Genomic DNA, 17637 nt, shown 5'->3' with positions numbered 1-17637 from the left:
AGAGAGAGAGAGAGAGAGAGAGAGAGAGAGAGAGAGAGAGAGAGAGACCTAATACTGAGTGCACCCCAGGGTGTGGGTGGCAGGTACTTTTGTGTGTGTCTGTGTGTGTGTGTCTGTGTGTGTGTGAGACAGAGTCCTAATACTGACTGTACCCAAGGGGGTGGGTGGCAGGTATGTGTGTGTGTGTGTTGCCGAGTACTGAGTGTACGCTGGGTTGTGGGTGGACAGGTGCACTAGTGCTGTGCTGAGACTTGGTAATAGTGGGGGAAGGAAAGGCTAAGCAGAAAGACAAGAACTCATCAGGGTTCTTACATCCATACTTTTCATTGATTTCTGACAGCCAGTGCACCTTTTAATTCCTGATAGTCTACATATTTTTCTCCTTACTTTATCATTATAGAACCTAAGTTTGAGCCTCAGTGGGCTTTCAGTGTAGACCTTAGAGAGGTGGTGCTGAGGCAAGCTTCCTTGACTGTGCTTGAAGTTCATAACCTAGCACACTTGGGAGCCAGTTTCTTTGCTCCTTCTTGCTCCTTCACTCAGTCCAGATCAAATGTAGACATGGAAGCTTCATGAAAGAGCAGTCACCAGGGCAGGAGAGATGGTGTGGTGGTTGATAATCACTACTTTTTCTAGTCCCCTGGTCTGATGGCTCAGAACATCCTGTAACTCCAGCTCTAGAGGATCTAGTACTCTTTTCTGTTCCCAGTGTTCACTAGGCACACATGTGGCATATAATCACACAGACAAACATGAATGCACACAATTTTCTTTTAAAAGAAAAGGCCAGGGGTGGTGTTCTGTTAACACCAGCACCTGTGGGACTGCAGGGTCAGGAGCACCCATCTGTGTTCGTTAAGGAAATTGTATCATGGGACCTGATTCATATTGTTTCCTCCTCATTTACCTTACCCTGTGGCATGTGTCTGGGCCCCTGTGTTGCCCTGCCTAAATGTCAGACTTAATTTATAACTGAGACTTTGTGTTGAACATTTGAAAATAACAGACTACAGGATTGGTTTTAGACAGAATGTATGTGGGGTTTAATGGCGAATACTTGTGGTCTTAGCACTTGAGAGGTAGGGGCAAGAGGCCCCACACTTCAAGGCAGCACTCATCTATAAAGCAGTGGCAGATCAGCCTGGGCACTGTGAAACTGTGCCCTCTGCCGTCAATTATGAAGGGTATGAGTGTTCTTAGAAGGCTTCCTCCGGTTCATTGTCTGCCACCACGTTCCTACTTGGACAGTGCCCACAGTGTGCTCATGTGGCTGTTATCACAGCTTTCCTAACACGTTGCCCTGATTCTTGGATTTTGGGATGGGTTTGTAGGCTCACCTATCCACCAGTGTCCTTGTATACAATGCATCAAATATGCAAAGTACTCAGGGCTTGTTTTGTGCAGTAAAATACTATCAGTGAAAAGTGTCAATAATTAATAAATGAGCAAGTCATATTATCTGTTTTACCATTAGTATAATATAGCAGGAAATTTCTGTTTTTTACTGATGGATATCTCAGTGGAAAACATTAAAACCTAGCATCTTTTCCTGTCTTCTTTTACAACTCACTGAGTCATATTAACATCCTGTTTCTTCAGGTGAGAGGCACTGTCTATTGATGAATGCCTACGGGGTGTGTGACAGCTCACAGCCTGCCTTTCATAGGGAATATTGATGTTCAGATAGTAATTGGTGGCTTGGAGTCACCTCACTCTAGTGATTTTTTTTTTTTTTTTTTACTATGTGAGTGGGCGTGTGTGTGTGTGCGCGCATGTGCGTGTGTGCTCACGCTCGCCTGTGCATTCAGGCACTTACGGCACACATCTGGACGTCAAAGTACAATTTTGTGGAGGATTTCAAGACAGGCAACATAGTACAGGTACTGGTCAGCCCTGTGAGACCTGTGCATCCGTTCTGAAGGTAGTTTCTCAGTTGTTTAATGTAGTATCTCCCTGTGTCTCCAGCAGGTAGAATCATGCTCCTTGTAGCTCTCTTTAGCAGATGGGAAACAATGACCTTTCTCTGAAATTACAAGGCTAAGTAATTTAGCTGAGAGCCTGAGGACTGGTCTGATCTTTTTACTATCAGGAAGTAAATGTAGTCCTAGACAGGATTCTTTCTGAGCTTCAGATCCATTTTCTTTTAAGGGATGAGACTTCTTGTTCTGGTATTGTAGATTTTTTGGAGGGGGGAGGGCAGAGAGTGTTTGTTTTTGATACATATTCTCATGTAGCCCAGGCTAGATTTAAACTTTATGTGAAAGGTCAAACATGACCTTAAACAACTGTTCTGTCTCTGCCTCCCAAGGGCTAGATTACAGCTTTGAACTGCCCACATCATTTTTCACTGCCCTGTGTCTGGCAGGTGCTTCTCTCAGAGGTGCTCACATCTCTCTCCGTGTTTTTGCCTTAAAGCCCAGAGTGGCAGCAGATAGGAGAAGGAACACACTTGGTGGCACAATAATGGCAGCTGTCATTCAGACACTGTAATGGGTAGGAGTGCAGTCTCACCTGTCTCTAGAGAGCCTCTGGACACAGTTCCATGAGCCTCTGGACACAGTTCCATGAGTTAGTGGGAACTGTTGAGCCTCTGGAAGTAAGTGGGCAAGAAAGTGGAAGTGCAGAACAACCCTTTGTTTGCTTGTACCCAGATTAAGGCCAGCACCTGCCCCAGCCAAGGCTGGGTGATTGCAGAAAACCAGAGAGCAGTACCAAAAAGGCCTTTGGAGTCAGCAAGGGGAGCTGGTACTACTTGGGATGTGACTTTGTGGTAAGCCAGACTCCTGGGTAAATTAAAAGAGAGTCCAGAAATTTCTGTTCCACTTTAAGCTAGTAGGTTAATTATAAACTTCACAGCAACTGTTGAATAGTACCTCTGAATGGAGAGATGTGTAGGTGGGCTCCCTCTAATGCTGTAACTTTTTCATGGGGTTCTAAATCTGGCTACCACTGAATTTATTTTTAATGACTGGAAGAAAGAGATTGAGCTATCGTGCTCTGTGTGCTTGTTGGGAATCCTTACCTGGAGAGCTACTAGGCAGAGAAGGGCAGCAGGGGACTATGGGTAGAAATCAGTAGACAGAACACACAGAACAGAGCTACAGTCTGCTGTACTGTGGGAAAGAATGGAAGGGAAACAGGGCAGACAGGCTCTACTGGAGAGACCTTGCTTCCCTGGCATCAGAATGGTCCTTCAAGTGGCACTGGGGGGAAGCTGTGTGAAAGCCCTTTGCTAGGAGGATGTTCTTGTGAGGGTCAGGTTGAGATTTCACCTCACATTGTACAGATCCATTGTCTTTGGAATATGAAGGTGCCTTGGAAATGAGTATGTGACGATGTACCACAAGGCTTTAAGGGTGTGAGGAGAAGAGTTGGAGTTGTTCTGTGGGCTCCAAGGTCTTAGATAAGGAGATAGTTAATGCACCCTTCTCTGGCTTCAGGGACTGTGAGGCAGGACTGCTGTCTGTCTGTAGTCATTACACTCATGTCACCTAGAGCACCGTGGATGCCAATGACAAGTGCATGGAGGACTGATCCCTTTCCCTTAATAACTTTATGTCTTGAACATCCAATGACCCAAGGAACTGTGAGTCAGACTTGCGGAGGAGGAGAGTTGGGCGGTCTCGGGACAGAGGTTTTCGGTTTGGCAGTGTGCCCTCGCTCTGTCTAGCTAGCTGTCAGGTTGTTTACTTGCTTTTTCTAACTGGTATGACACGCAGACTTGGCTTTTTGATACCGACATCCATTTTTTTTTCACCTTGAGACTATGTGTTGCTGTAAATGCCCTGGAGGCTCCATGGTTTCCTCAGACTGCCGTTGCCAACTTCTAAGATTATGCATCCCGATCCCTGTGTGTGACAAGGAGGGATGATTTCTTTTTAAAGAATTATTGCTAGTTATGCATATGTGTGTATATATATCTGTGCTGGGGTATGTGCACGCGTGCAGTTGCCCATTGAGGCTAGAAGAAGACATTAGATCCCCTAGAGCTGGGATTATAGTTGGCAGTTATTGCTGCCCAGCAGGGTGTTGGGAACCTAACTCAGCTCTGCTGCACAGGAGTACATGCTTTGAGCCAACATTCAAGCTGTAAGAAGGGGATATTTCAAGAATAGGCTGAATATTAAAACTCCTGGCTATGGCTGTCTAAAGAGAGGATGATTATTCTTTAGGGGTGTGTGTGTGTGTGTGTGTGACATTGTTCGCAAATAGGCTAAGGGCAGTGAGGCCTGGGACAACCAGAAACTTTTCCTTAACAACTTATTAAACCTCATCCAAACCCAGTGTCCAGCTTTCCTGGGCTCTGGCTCTTCTGCATTCTCCCTTTCTTTCCTCTTCCGTCTTACATTCTCATGTTGACCTAGCCTCCCTCCTCCATCGAGGTTCTGACTAGAGGATGGTAGGATTATTAGTAATTCCTTTATGTTCTTGTCTGTTCATAATTTCATAAGACAATATTTTTATAGGCAACTTAATTTGTCACTGAGAAATAAGTAAACGTGGATGGACATCCTTTTAGTGAGCTCAGTAGAAACTGTGCTCTGTCCGTTTATTGCCCCTCTGGTGCTTCCACCCTGTTGTCAGCATCTCACCCCTACCTCCTTCGAACACACTGGTTTCCAGTGTTGAGATTTTGGTGTAAGCTAATCCTTGTGTTATTAGGGATGTCTGACCTTGTATAAATAACTGCTAGCCTTTCTTCCTGTTTTGAATAGGCAGGAACTGTGTTTTGTAGATGCAGTATATTTAATTGAATTTCACTCTGTGAGACTTCCAGTTCTGCAAAGATATCCGTAGAAACCTTTTGTAGAGAACCCGAAGGGTGACAGTTGATAAAAGTCTCTGATGCCCTGTTTGATTCATAGCTAGTGCTCTTTCTTTGCACTTCCTCATGGTTAGCTTCTCCCTTTCTTGTAGATAATTTAAGTCAGTTCACATGCTCTGTATTCTGTCTAAGCACTTCCATAATGCCATCAGTGAATGGAGTAGCTCTGTTGTTTGATGAATGAGGTTTATAAAGAATATCTAAAAGCCTCAATTCCCAGAACTGGGGCTGCTGCTGCTCCTGCTGGAAGTTACCCTCTCAGTTCGGGTATCTGGTGGCTCTTGGCATCTGAAGGATGTGACAGTTCTTGGTGAGAAGCATGCTGTCTGAGCTTAGAGGACTCGGGAGCGATCCTTTACTGAATCCATGTTATTGAAGTGTGTAACATCAGTGTAAAAGGAAGAAGTCACCATAGGAAACATCTAGGTTTAACACTGCACTTGTTAGGCCTCCCTTGCTTGCCCATTTGAGTGGTAATTTGGGAAGTTGCACAGCCTCTCTGACGGGGATGACAGCAGTTGTCAACCCAGTACTCTATGCTCAGTGATGTGTAGACCACCGTCTGATGGAATTGATCAAAAGTTACTACTTTCTGCCTGTGACAGTTATTCTAATTTCTTTAAAGAAAGTTGAGTATTCTTGAAAAGCTATACTTGTTAACTAGCATCCACCTTTATGTGAGGAGTATTGGTGTTTTGTAATTAGCATTATTTTAGAAAATTAACCCAGTGGCTTGCATTGAAAACAAGAAGCCCTGGTTACTTGTGTTGTAAGAATGTTTATACCTGTTATAAGCTGTCATCATCTATGCTATGATTAGCTTTTCAAAGCACATTAATCCTCATTCTGGCTCTAAAGTAGGTCGGTATTATTGTCTGAAGTATATGTAAAGGACAAAAGAGTTGAGTATGGGTTGACCGTTGGGATGTAATAATTCTAGGATGTTTATCCACAGAAGATTTATTTTTATTTTATGTGTATGAGTTACCTGTTTGCCTGTATGCTTATGTACCACGTATGTGTCTGGTGTCCAAGGTCATAGGAATGCATCAGATCCCCTGAAACTGGAGTTACAGGTGGTTATGAGCTACCGTGTGGGTGCTGGGAAGGAACCCAGGTCATCTGCAAAACCAGCCAGTGTTTTTAACCAGTGGGACATCTTTCCAGCCCCCTACACAAATGTCTCAGGTTGAGTCGGTCTTCCTGATAGGAATTTATTCTCAAGTTATGTTTCTTGTTTGTATTTATATATATTTTATATTTTCTTGTTTATATTTATTTTCAAAGAGGATATAAACTTAGCCACAAGGAAGTTTGCATTTTTTAACCTACTAGCTAAAATACTAAATACAAAGCAAGGTATTTGTTAAAAGGCATGGAGAGATAGTTCTCGTTTCATTGATAAGATCTTTAGACAACTGTTGTTAGCTACATGCTTTTTAAACAAAGTCTATGTGCATGTCTGTGCACGCACTGTGTGCCCATGCGTGTTTAACTTTTCCTGGTTTCCCTTGTATTTATCTGTGTGCACAAGGACTTTTTACCCTCTACAATACATGAGATAAAGAAATAAGTAAATCAAAATTGCCATTACTGCAACATAAAAGTTCAGAATTAAGAGGTATCTTTACTCACTGAAGTTATGGAACATTTCCAGTGCGTTGACCAAAAGACACTGCTCAGAGCTGCTAAGAGTACTTGTGTCCCATAGCTATGAGGCTTGTTAAAGATCAGAGATAGTCCTTCAAGTAACCTGGCTTAGACCTGTTTCACCATGGGGCAGCTTACTTTGATATCATGTAGTACGTGGCAAACTGCTTTAGATAATAGTTACAGCTATAAATTCCATTCCCACTAGTCTATAAGCTTCCAAAGAGTAGTAGGGCTGGACTAAAATTTGTTGTATTCCAACAATATCTAGATGAATGAAATTAATAGTCTAGTTACTCAGGAAATATCTTCTCAGTGACTCCCCCCCCCCCCAGCAGCTATCAGCTGCTACAAGCTCCTCAGTCAGGGTTGGGATCCTTTCCCTGCTCCATGCTGAACTTTTTAACTCACATGATCTTAAGCATGTAACCACAACTGCTTTGAGTTCTTGGGTTGGATATTCATGTCATGTCCAGAGCTAACCATCTCTAGCTATTAAATGTCATGTCCAGAGCTAACCATCTCTAGCTCTTAAATTCTATCTATCCTTTCTTCTGGGATGCACCCTCAGCCTGTCATAGAGACATCTCTACAGCTGAGCACCCACGCTCGCTGATCCTCAGCACTTTGAGTGGTTAGTATTGTCTGTACTAACCACTACCAGCCGCAGTGAGACGCTTCTCTGAGCCTGATCAGAGAACTCAGATCTATGGACATAAACATCAGTGTTTAGAAGGCAGTCTGACAACAGGAAAGCAAAACAGCATCTATAGATTCTGGCTTAGGGCCCATGGCTTCCCTAACCCTGTGTGCTTTGACCATGCCTATAGTGCCGGACATGAATTCCCTTCCGTGGAACAGGCCTCAGATCTGATCCAGAGTGTGGTTGTTTGAATACTCATGCCGCTATTACACCAGTGGGCACATCTTGCCTGGTACGTTGGTATTGTAAGGTGAAAGCTTCAGTGTTGGCTAAGACCATTGTTAACTTTGCTTCCCCAGCAGCCTGCATGGCATTCATTTCCTCTATCCTGCTGCACCCTTCTGCAGTTAACTTCTCTCTCTGTCTCCCCACCCTCCATATCCTCCCTATCCCATGCACTGTCTCCTGTCACCATGGTTCAGCTCTATCTCTGTGAAATCAGCTTGCATAGCTTCCATATTTAGGTGAGAACCTGCAATGCTGATCATTTTGTGTCTGATTTGTTCCCCTAACATAATGCCTTCTGAGATCATCCATATTGCCCCACACCACAGAAGTCCATGCATTTTACAGCTGAATAATATTTTATTATGTATAAATACTAAATTCACATTATCTACTCACCTCTCTTTGGATGGTTAGTTTGACCCATACCTTGGCTATTGTAAACATCTTCATCCCATTTTCTTGTGTCCTGCTAGACTTCTGCGTAGCACATAGCACTCTTATTCTGTTTTATGTGGCTTGAATTTTTTTTCTTACTCTTTAGAAGTTTTTTTTTTTTTTTTTTTTGGTTTTTGACTAAGTTTAATTTGAGTTGTGATGTACTTATATCTCTCTTGGGTTTTGGCAGGTTTTCAGCTATTTTTCATTAAATATATACCCTGTGGCTTTCTGCATTTCTTTTTCTTCCCAGGGTATTGCAGTGATTTGTTCCTTTAAGGCTATACTATATATAGGCTTTACTTCTGCCTTGTTTTTCCCTCTTTGAGAGATCATCCAGCTATTCCTGAACTCTCAGTCCTTCTACAGCTCCCTCTTTAGTACTGGGATGGTAGGCAGGTGCACCATGCTTACCCATGGCATTAGCATTTATTTATTCGTTTCCTTCTTCACTAAGTGAGTCTATTCTTTGACCTAATTTTGCATTCTTTTCCTTGATCTACTCGAGTACTGTGGCTCTCAATTATATTACTTATTTGTTGGATTATTGGTTTGTTATGGTATGTTTTGAGTGCGCACATGTCAACTATGTATATGGGTACACTGTGCCCTAAGCCATGGATGTTTGTAGTGGTGATGATGTTGATACAGTTTGACTAGGCATGGGCCTCCTACCTGCAAGTCTGGTTGGTACGAAATGGCAAGTGTCAGCTTTTCTGATGTGCAGATCTGTTTCCTGCTAATCAGCTTGAGTTTCAGCCTTTCTTGTTGGCCCTAGGCTCTGTGTAGCTATTCATAAGATGCTGCAGTTGCCCATGTACTTGGTGGGATAAAAGAAAAAAATCAAGGTGGAGATATATTGTGGCTACTAGCTTTCAAGGCAGTACACCTGATTACAGGATGGCAGAGAGCTGGATGATTTTCCTTGAGTGAAATCTTCCTATTTCCTGGCTGGGTACAAACACGAATGTGTTTTGGACCTCAGTAAAGAAAGAAATTTAAAATTATGAGTATTTTGTGGATGGGAGAAAGGGGCATCACTGTTCCTAGTAGGATTTCATGCACTCCCATGGCTTTTAAGAATATGCCGTGTTCCTATTCACATTTGGGGCTCTTTGGTTTAACATGCCTACATAGTAAACCTGCATAGTTCTCTTTGTGTAGATATGTACATATATGTCTGCCTAAGTTTGGGGAACATCTGAGGATATATGTGCTACAATAGGCATAGATTCTACGTAGTATAGCTAGAATCTATATTAATAATATTTAGAAATATATAAAGTTGAGAAAAACACACATGCATTAAATGTAACAACAATTTCAAGAATAGAAAAATCCGGAGAGCAGAAGAGAGGGGAAAGATGATCTCAACACAGTACAAAAAACAGAGTGAGTGATGGGGGTCATAGATGGAGGTAAAGAGAAAGCATCTCAGAAAACATGTATGATAATTGCAGTTGAGATCACACAGTGTATGTGTATATGCGTGTGCATGGTGTGTTTTCATTGGCTAATGGCTCCATGACCTGGCCATTGTGAACAGTACTTTAATTAATATAGCCATGCAGGTTATCTCTATTGCTTGCTACCTTTGTCTCTTTCAGGTAGACATCCTAAATGGTACAGCTGGATAGTGCGGATGCTATCATTTTAGTTTTTTGAGAAACCTCCTCAGTTGCTGTACTAACTTACATTCCTACTAACCGTATCTAAATGTCCTTGCCAGCCTCTCTGGCATGTTGATTGCTCTCTCAATGCTAGCCATTCTAACCAGGTTGGAATGGTCTCAATATAGAATTGGTTTGCACTTTCCTGATGACTAAAGATGAAATGTTTTTATTCACCATCCACTTGAACTACTTCTTTGAGAAATGGCTGTTAATTCTATACTATGTATTTATTTATCCATCTATTAACTGCGTTATTTATTCTTCTGGCATTTAAGTTTTAAAATTTGTTGCATATGTTGGTGATCAATCCTCTGTCAGATGGGCACATGGTAAAGGGGACCCCTTGGTCTGTGGGCGAGCCTTTGTTGCTAATGATTTTGCTTTGTCCAACAACCCTTCACTTAGATGCACTCCTACTTGCCAATTCTTATTTATTTCCTGAAGAACTTCGGTCCTAACCTGGAAGTCACTGCCCATGCTTACATCAAAGTATCGCCTGCCCTATGTTAGCTGGCAGTAGTATCACAACTATGGATCTTACATGAAGATCTGTGAATTACATTTTAGGTTTTCCTTTCTTATGAGTCAGGGTCACATATAGCCCAGGTTGGCCCTTGAACTCACTGTACAGCAGAAAATAACTTTGAACTCCTGGTTTGTCTGCCTCTACTTCCTAAGGGCTGGGACTATAGGAATATGTCACCGTACATAGATTAAGTCAATTTTTAAAAGTAGGGTGTAAGGTAGGGTTGTAGTTTCAATCTTTGACTACTTGTTAAAAAAAACACTGCTCTCCACTCTATGCTTTCAGCATCTTTATTGGAAACTCAAATGGCTGTACCTGTGTGATTTATTTCTGGGTCTTCTAGTCTACGTGCCTATACATGTCTGTTTTCTGTGTCACTGATTTTATTATTATAACTCAACAGCATAATTTGATGACACATGCTATAGAGCTTTCAGTGTTGCTTTTATTCCATACATGTATATATGATGGGCCAGCTATGCAGCTGGTAAGTCTCATGTTAAGTGACATTTGCCGAACTTAGACAAGTAACTGTCACCAAGCTGTGTATTTCCTTCCTTTATTTTGATCTCTTTCAGAACAAATTGGAGCATTGGCTGATCAGCATATCGTACATGTGGCATGTGGCGAGTCACACAGTCTGGCTCTCAGTGACCGCGGCCAGCTGTTTTCTTGGGGTGCCGGCAGTGATGGCCAACTGGGCCTTATGACTACCGAGGATTCTGTGGCAGTGCCCAGGTGAGAATGTTACCTAAAGGCTTCTTGATTTGGACGGTTTCCTTCATGTTGTTTTCCTTTATGCTGTCGATGAGCCTGGTAACAACATACATTGGGTTACACAGAAAATGATTATTTTTAGAAATGTCTGCCTCCAGGTATAAACATATGAGCTGGTCCAGAACTGAATTTTTTACTGGCTGAGTTGTAGCAACTGGTAAATGTGTTGACTAAAAAGGGTGCCCCTTTTGTTTTTTATACTTATTTACCTTGATCTGATGACCAGGAAGTTTTAAATTACTTTTATTTTCTTTTTCCTTTTTTTTTTTTTTTTTGGAGACAGTGTCTCGTTTAGCCTATGTAGATTCCTGGGCACTGTCAACCATAGCCTGCTCCTTAGCATTTATGAAAACAGTACATTATTTGGAGATCCCAAAGATATTGTATGTTACAATAATTACTTTCTGAAGTTGAGGTGGCAGGTAGTAGGGTTTTAGAAATGAGCCCAAGGGTGAGAGAATTTTTGTTTATTTTAAACAGTAAACTCCTAAGAGTCAGCCTAGTGAAAGCTATAGTAGAATTTTTAACAGACGAGATTACATGCTTGATTTTTTAAAAAAGTTCTTTTAGACAAGATAATACTTTTTATCAATCTGTATAGTCGAGAATGTTTCTGATAATTATGTTTCTGTGTGAATGCAAATTTAAGAAAACCCCTTTCTGTTTTAGGCTAATACAGAAGCTGAACCAGCAGACCATATTACAAGTTTCCTGTGGCAACTGGCACTGCTTGGCTCTGGCAGCTGGTAATTTATATAAATATATGCTAATGCTATGTTAATTTTAAAAGCATTTCTCCCCTGCAGTCCTATGTTATCTAACTTGAAAGCTTTAACAACAGTGACATTTATCACTCAACGTCTGTGCATCACATCCTTTCATGGAAATGTGGATGATGCAGGCATCATTGCTGTTCCTCCTCTTGGGAAAACAGAAACAAAGGCTAGGACTGTGCCTGGGGCGGGTAGGGGGAGGGGTTGGGGAATATAAAATATTTGTGGGATTTTATTTTTAAAAGCTACAATCCATTCTCAAGCTCTGTTCTGCTATGAGGATTCCAAATAAATGTAAAACTGGGAGTTAGGAAGTGTAAGGCAGTGCAAGAGCAGTGTTCTTGCTGCTTGTACTGCCCAGGCCTCCTTCCCAGAGCAGCATAGGGCTGCGGCTGCAACTCCAGCTCCTGACACTGTCCCGAGTCTCCTGGTTTAGTGTGGTCAGAAATAAGGTCACCTTGCTTAGATATGAGCCTGGTCACCAGCCTGTTTATAAGCGAATTTATTTAACCCTTCAGATTTACTTAGCCCTTAACACTTTAGATGAATGTTGATAGTCTCTGAAGGCCACTGAGGCTTGAGTTTACTTCTCTGTTGTCAAAAGCTAATTTAGACTTTGGAAATCTTTTTTTTTCTTTCTTTTTTTGAAATTTTTTATATCCTTTCTTTTTTTTAATTGGATTTTTAAAATTTACATTTCAAATGTTTTCTCCTTTCTAGGTATTCCCTTCTGAAACCCCCTATGCCATCCGTCCTTCCCCTGCCTCTGTGAGGGTGCTCCCCCCCACCAGCCACTCCCATCTTCCTGCCCTGGCATTCCCCTACACTGGGGCATAAAACACAGTGTCTTTTTCCTTTCTTTTTGGTGACTTTGATGTCTGTCAGGTAACTGGTGAATGGTGTAACAGCTGACGTATCTTTGCATGTGGAATCTATATAACTGATATCATTTTGTTTGTAACATCACTTGACCTGTTGTTATTTCAGATGGCCAGTTCTTCACTTGGGGAAAGAACAGCCATGGACAGCTGGGCCTGGGGAAAGAGTTCCCCTCCCAAACTAGCCCACAGAGGGTGAGATCTTTGGAAGGGATCCCGCTGGCTCAGGTGGCTGCAGGCGGAGCTCATAGCTTTGCCCTGTCTCTCTCGGGAGCTGTTTTTGGCTGGGGAATGAATAATGCCGGGCAGCTAGGGCTCAGTGATGAAAAAGGTACGTAAAGTCTCCGTGTACACTCTTCAGTTCAAAACCACACTTGTTTATTTAACAAATGCTTCTTGTAGATCTTTTATGTGATAGCCTGGTGTTAGCTAGGCATTGAGGGAGTAGCAATGAATGAGACAGGACATCTATGACTTTACTGACCCCACGCTCTAGTTGGTGGATGGGAATAACAAACAATAGTGTGTCATACGGCTTTGGAGTAAGCTTTGTGTTTGTCACAAGTTGGTCAGGAAGGAGCTCTCTGGTAAGAACACATTCAAATTGAGTCCTATGGGAAACCAGCTAGGAAGTGGGACGTGTAGATAACTTGGTGAGGAATGTTCCAGTCAAAGGGAACAGGAACTAACAGGAAGAGTAGTGGGGAAGCAGATGGAAGGGAGGCCATTTGGGTACTGCTACCAAGGACCCCTAGGGTTCACTTCCTGTCTCAAAGAGGGGAGAAAAAAACCCAAGGTTTTGAAGAGAGGCGTGGTCTAGTTTAAGTCACTGTAGTGAATCAAGGGGCAGGGATCTGTTGCCAGGTAGAGACAGTAGTCAAGTTTTTGTAGTACTTGATGATGGTTCTCTTCACAGGCTGTGCAGTTGGAAACAAAGGGAAGGCTGGAAGGATCAGGTTGTACGTGGGGGGCAAGGAAAGATGGCGTGAGTTGGAGTGGACAAAGTTAGGGAGTTAAGAGATTATGAGTTAAGTTGAATAAATTAAACTTAGATTTTGATGGACTTTTCAAGCAGAGTCGGAGGCAGAGAGGCGAAGCGGATGTGAGTCAGGAGACAGGGGGCTGGAATTCTTGATGATTGTTGTGTATGTCTCATGCAGAAGGCCAGCGGTACTGACATGACGTGCTGATGCTTAATTTATTGTAGATCGAGAGTCTCCGTGCCACGTGAAGCTTTTACGAACACAGAAAGTCGTCTATATTAGTTGTGGAGAGGAGCACACAGCAGTTCTCACAAAGGTGAGAGATTAGGGCACTGGGCTGTGGGCAGGGCTGAGATGGGCAATTTCAAATGTCACAAAGGAGCTAGCTGTGGTGCTAAGTTACTACTCTTGGGCTTGTATTTTCTCTTTAGCTTTGTTTTGGGAGGTGTAGAAAGAAGACTGCTTTTTAAAAACATGTCTTTGCTTTCCTCTTGGATAACCTTATATATTCTCTAGGTAGCATTCTAAATTAGTTCAATAGAAATAACTTTAAGGGCGGTGGTGGCGCACGCCTTTAATCCCAGCACTTGGGAGGCAGAGGCAGGCAGATTTCTCAGTTCGAGGCCAGCCTGGTCTACAGAGTGAATTCCAGGACAGCCAGGGCTACACAGAGAAACCCTGTCTCGAAAAACCAAAAAAAAAAAAAAAAAAAAAAAAAGAAATAACTTTAAAAATATGGTATATATACATATACAAAACAATTCCCATCCTTTGTTCTTTAAAAATAATCCATTTGAATATATAAAACAAATAATAATTTAATTGATATTTTAAAATTATTAGGTAGTCACTATTGATTCTCAAAACATTAACATGCTAGAAAGAATAAAAGTCTATCCTTCCTTCCCTCCCTCTGTTCCTTCTTTCTTTTTTGTGGCTGTTTTGAGACATGGTATTACATATCATCTTTATCCTGTCATACCACATGCATTAGTATAATTTTCAATTTCTGCCCTTCCTGCCTCTTCCTCCCAAGTACTGGGATTATAGGCATGAGGCAGCATGCCTAGCTTGAAAATGTCTTTTCATATTGAGAACTTGGCTGTCATATACTGATGTAGCATTTATTCAAGAACAAATTGAAAGTCGTCACTACCGTTTCTGGAGCCTAAGTTTCTTACATGTGAGTGAACCTGAATATTCAGTTCACCTGTTTTTTCCCTTTAAAATTTTTTCCCCTTTCACACAATACTGCACTTAAAAAAAGATTACTGCTTGTGTCTATGTATTTGTGTATTTGTGCCATGTGCATGCCTGTGGCCTGTGGAGTCCAGAGGAGGTTGTTGGATTACTTGGAACTAGAGGTACTTGTGGTTGTGAGCTTTGGATGTGGAGTGCTGGGAATAGAACTCAGGCCCTCTCAAAGAGCAGCAGTTGCCCCTCCTAAACTACTGACTAACTCTCTAGCCCTCACTTTGACATACTCTTAAAATCTCCAATGGCAGCCAGTCCTTTAAGCAGTGCAGACCTGTTCCCTAAAGCTGTAGTCATACATTCCTTTATTCTTTTCCAATTAATAAACATTCTGAGGAAATGCTGACGGCCACCAGGTGAGTGTAATACCTCGAACAGACTGGTGAGATGGAATTTTATGAATCAGGGTTAGAGGACAGCCTTCAAACTCAGTTACCACGTGACCTAATCCTTGTTCCTTGCTAGAGTGGGGGCGTGTTTACCTTTGGTGCTGGCTCCTGTGGACAGCTTGGCCATGACTCCGTGAATGATGAAGTTAATCCGAGAAGAGTCTTGGAGCTGATGGGCAGTGAAGTCACTCAGATTGCATGTGGCAGGTGAGTGTCCCCAAGAGCTTTCTCATGGTAGTGATGGAAGAGAGATCCAGAGTGGATCTGGCAGTGGAAAGCCCTGTGGACTCACTGAGCCACTGTCAATTAAAGAAATATTTTTGTTGTTGTTTGTTTTCTTTTCTCCCTACCTCTTAATCACCTGTATATGGAGAGTCAGACTGTAGTAGGTATGGAAAGGAAGAGATTTAGGTAAACAGACGAACAGGAAGACATTGACCGTCTTACAGAATAGAGGGCAAGTAGCAGAATGTCGGGAAGAGGTGGAGGAGGAGTGTTACAGGTCCTTGCTTGGGCCTGTTCTGTGTTTCTTTTATCCCAAAGGGAGGATGTGGCAGGTTGTTAATCCATTTTCACATACTGAGATCAGTAGGCACATGTGTGACCTTTGTCACAGCAATACAACGTTGTCATCTATGGTTGGGCTGGTGAGATAGTTCAGTAAGTTACAAGTCTGCCCTACAAGCACAAGGACATAAATTAGGACCCCCACCAAGCACATGAAAAGCCATCTGTAATGTCAGTGCTGTGACAGGCTGAGACAGGCGTGCGAGTTCCTGAAGCTCACTGTCAAGCCAGTCTAGTTCACTAAGAGACTGCCTTTAAAAAGGTTCAGTGAGAGATTGTCTTTAAATAAAAGGAGAAAATTATTTTTGGCCTACTCATTTGTGCAGGTATGCATATGCATATGCACATACACAAGCACAACCTCCATACTAGCAATTATAAAGCACGCACACACGCACATACACGCAGACACACACACACACACAGACACACACACACACAGGCACACACATATGAACCATAAAATCAAATTATAAAAAACTCCTTGTTTTAAGCAAGTTTATGCTTTAGTGTTGGACCACTTTCAAAGCTGTCATCGGTTTCAGCCACAATTAACCATGCCTGACGGGGTGTCACAAGTGAGGAGTCTGTTATAAACACGAGAACAAGGATAGGCTACACAGGAGCCCCTAGGAGTTTCTGTGATGTTCTGTGAAAGTTCAAATATCAGACTGAGTGCACATCACCATCAGTAGGAAGTCTGCCAATGAGTTCCTTATTCCCGCAGGCAGCACACTCTAGCCCTTGTGCCTTCTTCTGGACTCATCTATGCATTTGGTTGTGGAGCTAAAGGTCAGCTGGGAACCGGACATACATGTAATGTCAAGTGCCCATCTCCTGTGAAGGGTCACTGGGCTGCCCACAGCGGTCAGCTTTCAGCTCGAGCTGGTAAGAATGATTTTCATTGGAATTATGTTTTTAAGTAATCATAACTGTTATTTTGATATTATTTACTTGTCTTGAACTATTTTAGAGGGAATAAACAAGAGGTGGGTTTTTTCTTTCCTTTCTTTCCTCCTTCCCTCCTTTCTTCCTTCCCTTCCTTCTTCCCTCCCTCCCTCCTTTCTTTCTCTCTCTCTCTCTTTCTTCCTTTCTTCTTTTCTTTGGATACTTATCAAATCATTTGAGTACTCACTCTGCATAAAAGTCTGCAGTTGAGAGCCTAAGGAACAAAGTGGCATCAAGGTGCTTGGTAGTGTATATCTTACTGTCGTTAAGTGGTGAAAATTAATCTTCAAGTCGTAGTTGATTGCTTAACAAATTGCATTACCATAGCAATAGTAACGTGTTTGCTAGAAAGCAAGCACATGACTATTGACCATCACCCCCTTGTCAGGAGCAAAGGACTGTTCTCCCAGGAGGTTAGGGAACTTGCATAAGATCAAAAAAATTCTAGAGGCAGGTTTTGAACTCAAATCTTCCTCATTCAAAAATCCATGCCCAGTTTGTGTGGTGTCTGATGATGATGGGGTAAGACTTCCTTTAAAAGATCCTCTTGAGAAGATTGAGCAAGCAGACTGTTCATTTCATTGGAGATTAAAATTAGACAGTTATGCTTATCGACCAACTTCCTCATCCTGAAATCATATATCAGAGGTAGAAATGGAGCTGCAGAGTTATTAAATAGAAAAAGGATAATTAAATAATCAAATTTAATTTTGAATTCTAAGTTAACAAAAGTAGGGCTTGATAATGATTTAAAAATAACAATTATAAGTTCCCTTACTTTTTTTGTTTGTTTTTGTGAAAAGGAGGGAAAAGAGATTCACTCAATTGGACACACTGTGAGAAGGAACCATTGAAGGGTCCAGTGACCCACAAATTCTTTTTCCTTCCTGGATGCTAAGAAACTTAAGGCCAGGGAATGAATAGTCTAATCTTTGTAAACCTAGCATACATCACAGAGCTGCTACAGACCTGTCACTCAGCAAATACTTATGGGACAGATATGTCTGAGATGTAGTAAGCTTAAAATA

The 17637-nt window shown here is 42.0% G+C and overlaps 1 protein-coding gene across 3 annotated transcripts in view; it reads left to right on the top strand.

The window, feature by feature from the left end:
* Herc3 (HECT and RLD domain containing E3 ubiquitin protein ligase 3) overlaps positions 1–17637 on the top strand; it is a 93964-nt gene that overhangs the window by 12402 nt on the left and 63925 nt on the right. For all 3 annotated transcript variants that reach the window (XM_028789391.1, XM_028789393.1, XM_028789392.1), the window contains exons 3-8: positions 10619–10778; positions 11487–11563; positions 12578–12799; positions 13676–13767; positions 15171–15301; positions 16389–16549. In XM_028789391.1, the coding sequence (XP_028645224.1) occupies positions 10619–10778; positions 11487–11563; positions 12578–12799; positions 13676–13767; positions 15171–15301; positions 16389–16549 (843 nt within the window). The remainder of the gene's footprint in view (positions 1–10618; positions 10779–11486; positions 11564–12577; positions 12800–13675; positions 13768–15170; positions 15302–16388; positions 16550–17637) is intronic.

This window comes from Grammomys surdaster, unplaced genomic scaffold, assembly GCF_004785775.1.
Source record: "Grammomys surdaster isolate TR1022 unplaced genomic scaffold, NIH_TR_1.0 125832, whole genome shotgun sequence".
In the NCBI taxonomy this organism is placed as follows: Eukaryota; Metazoa; Chordata; class Mammalia; order Rodentia; family Muridae; genus Grammomys; species Grammomys surdaster.
Note: the sequence above shows the minus strand (reverse complement) of the source record. Positions and strands in the feature narration are given on the sequence as shown.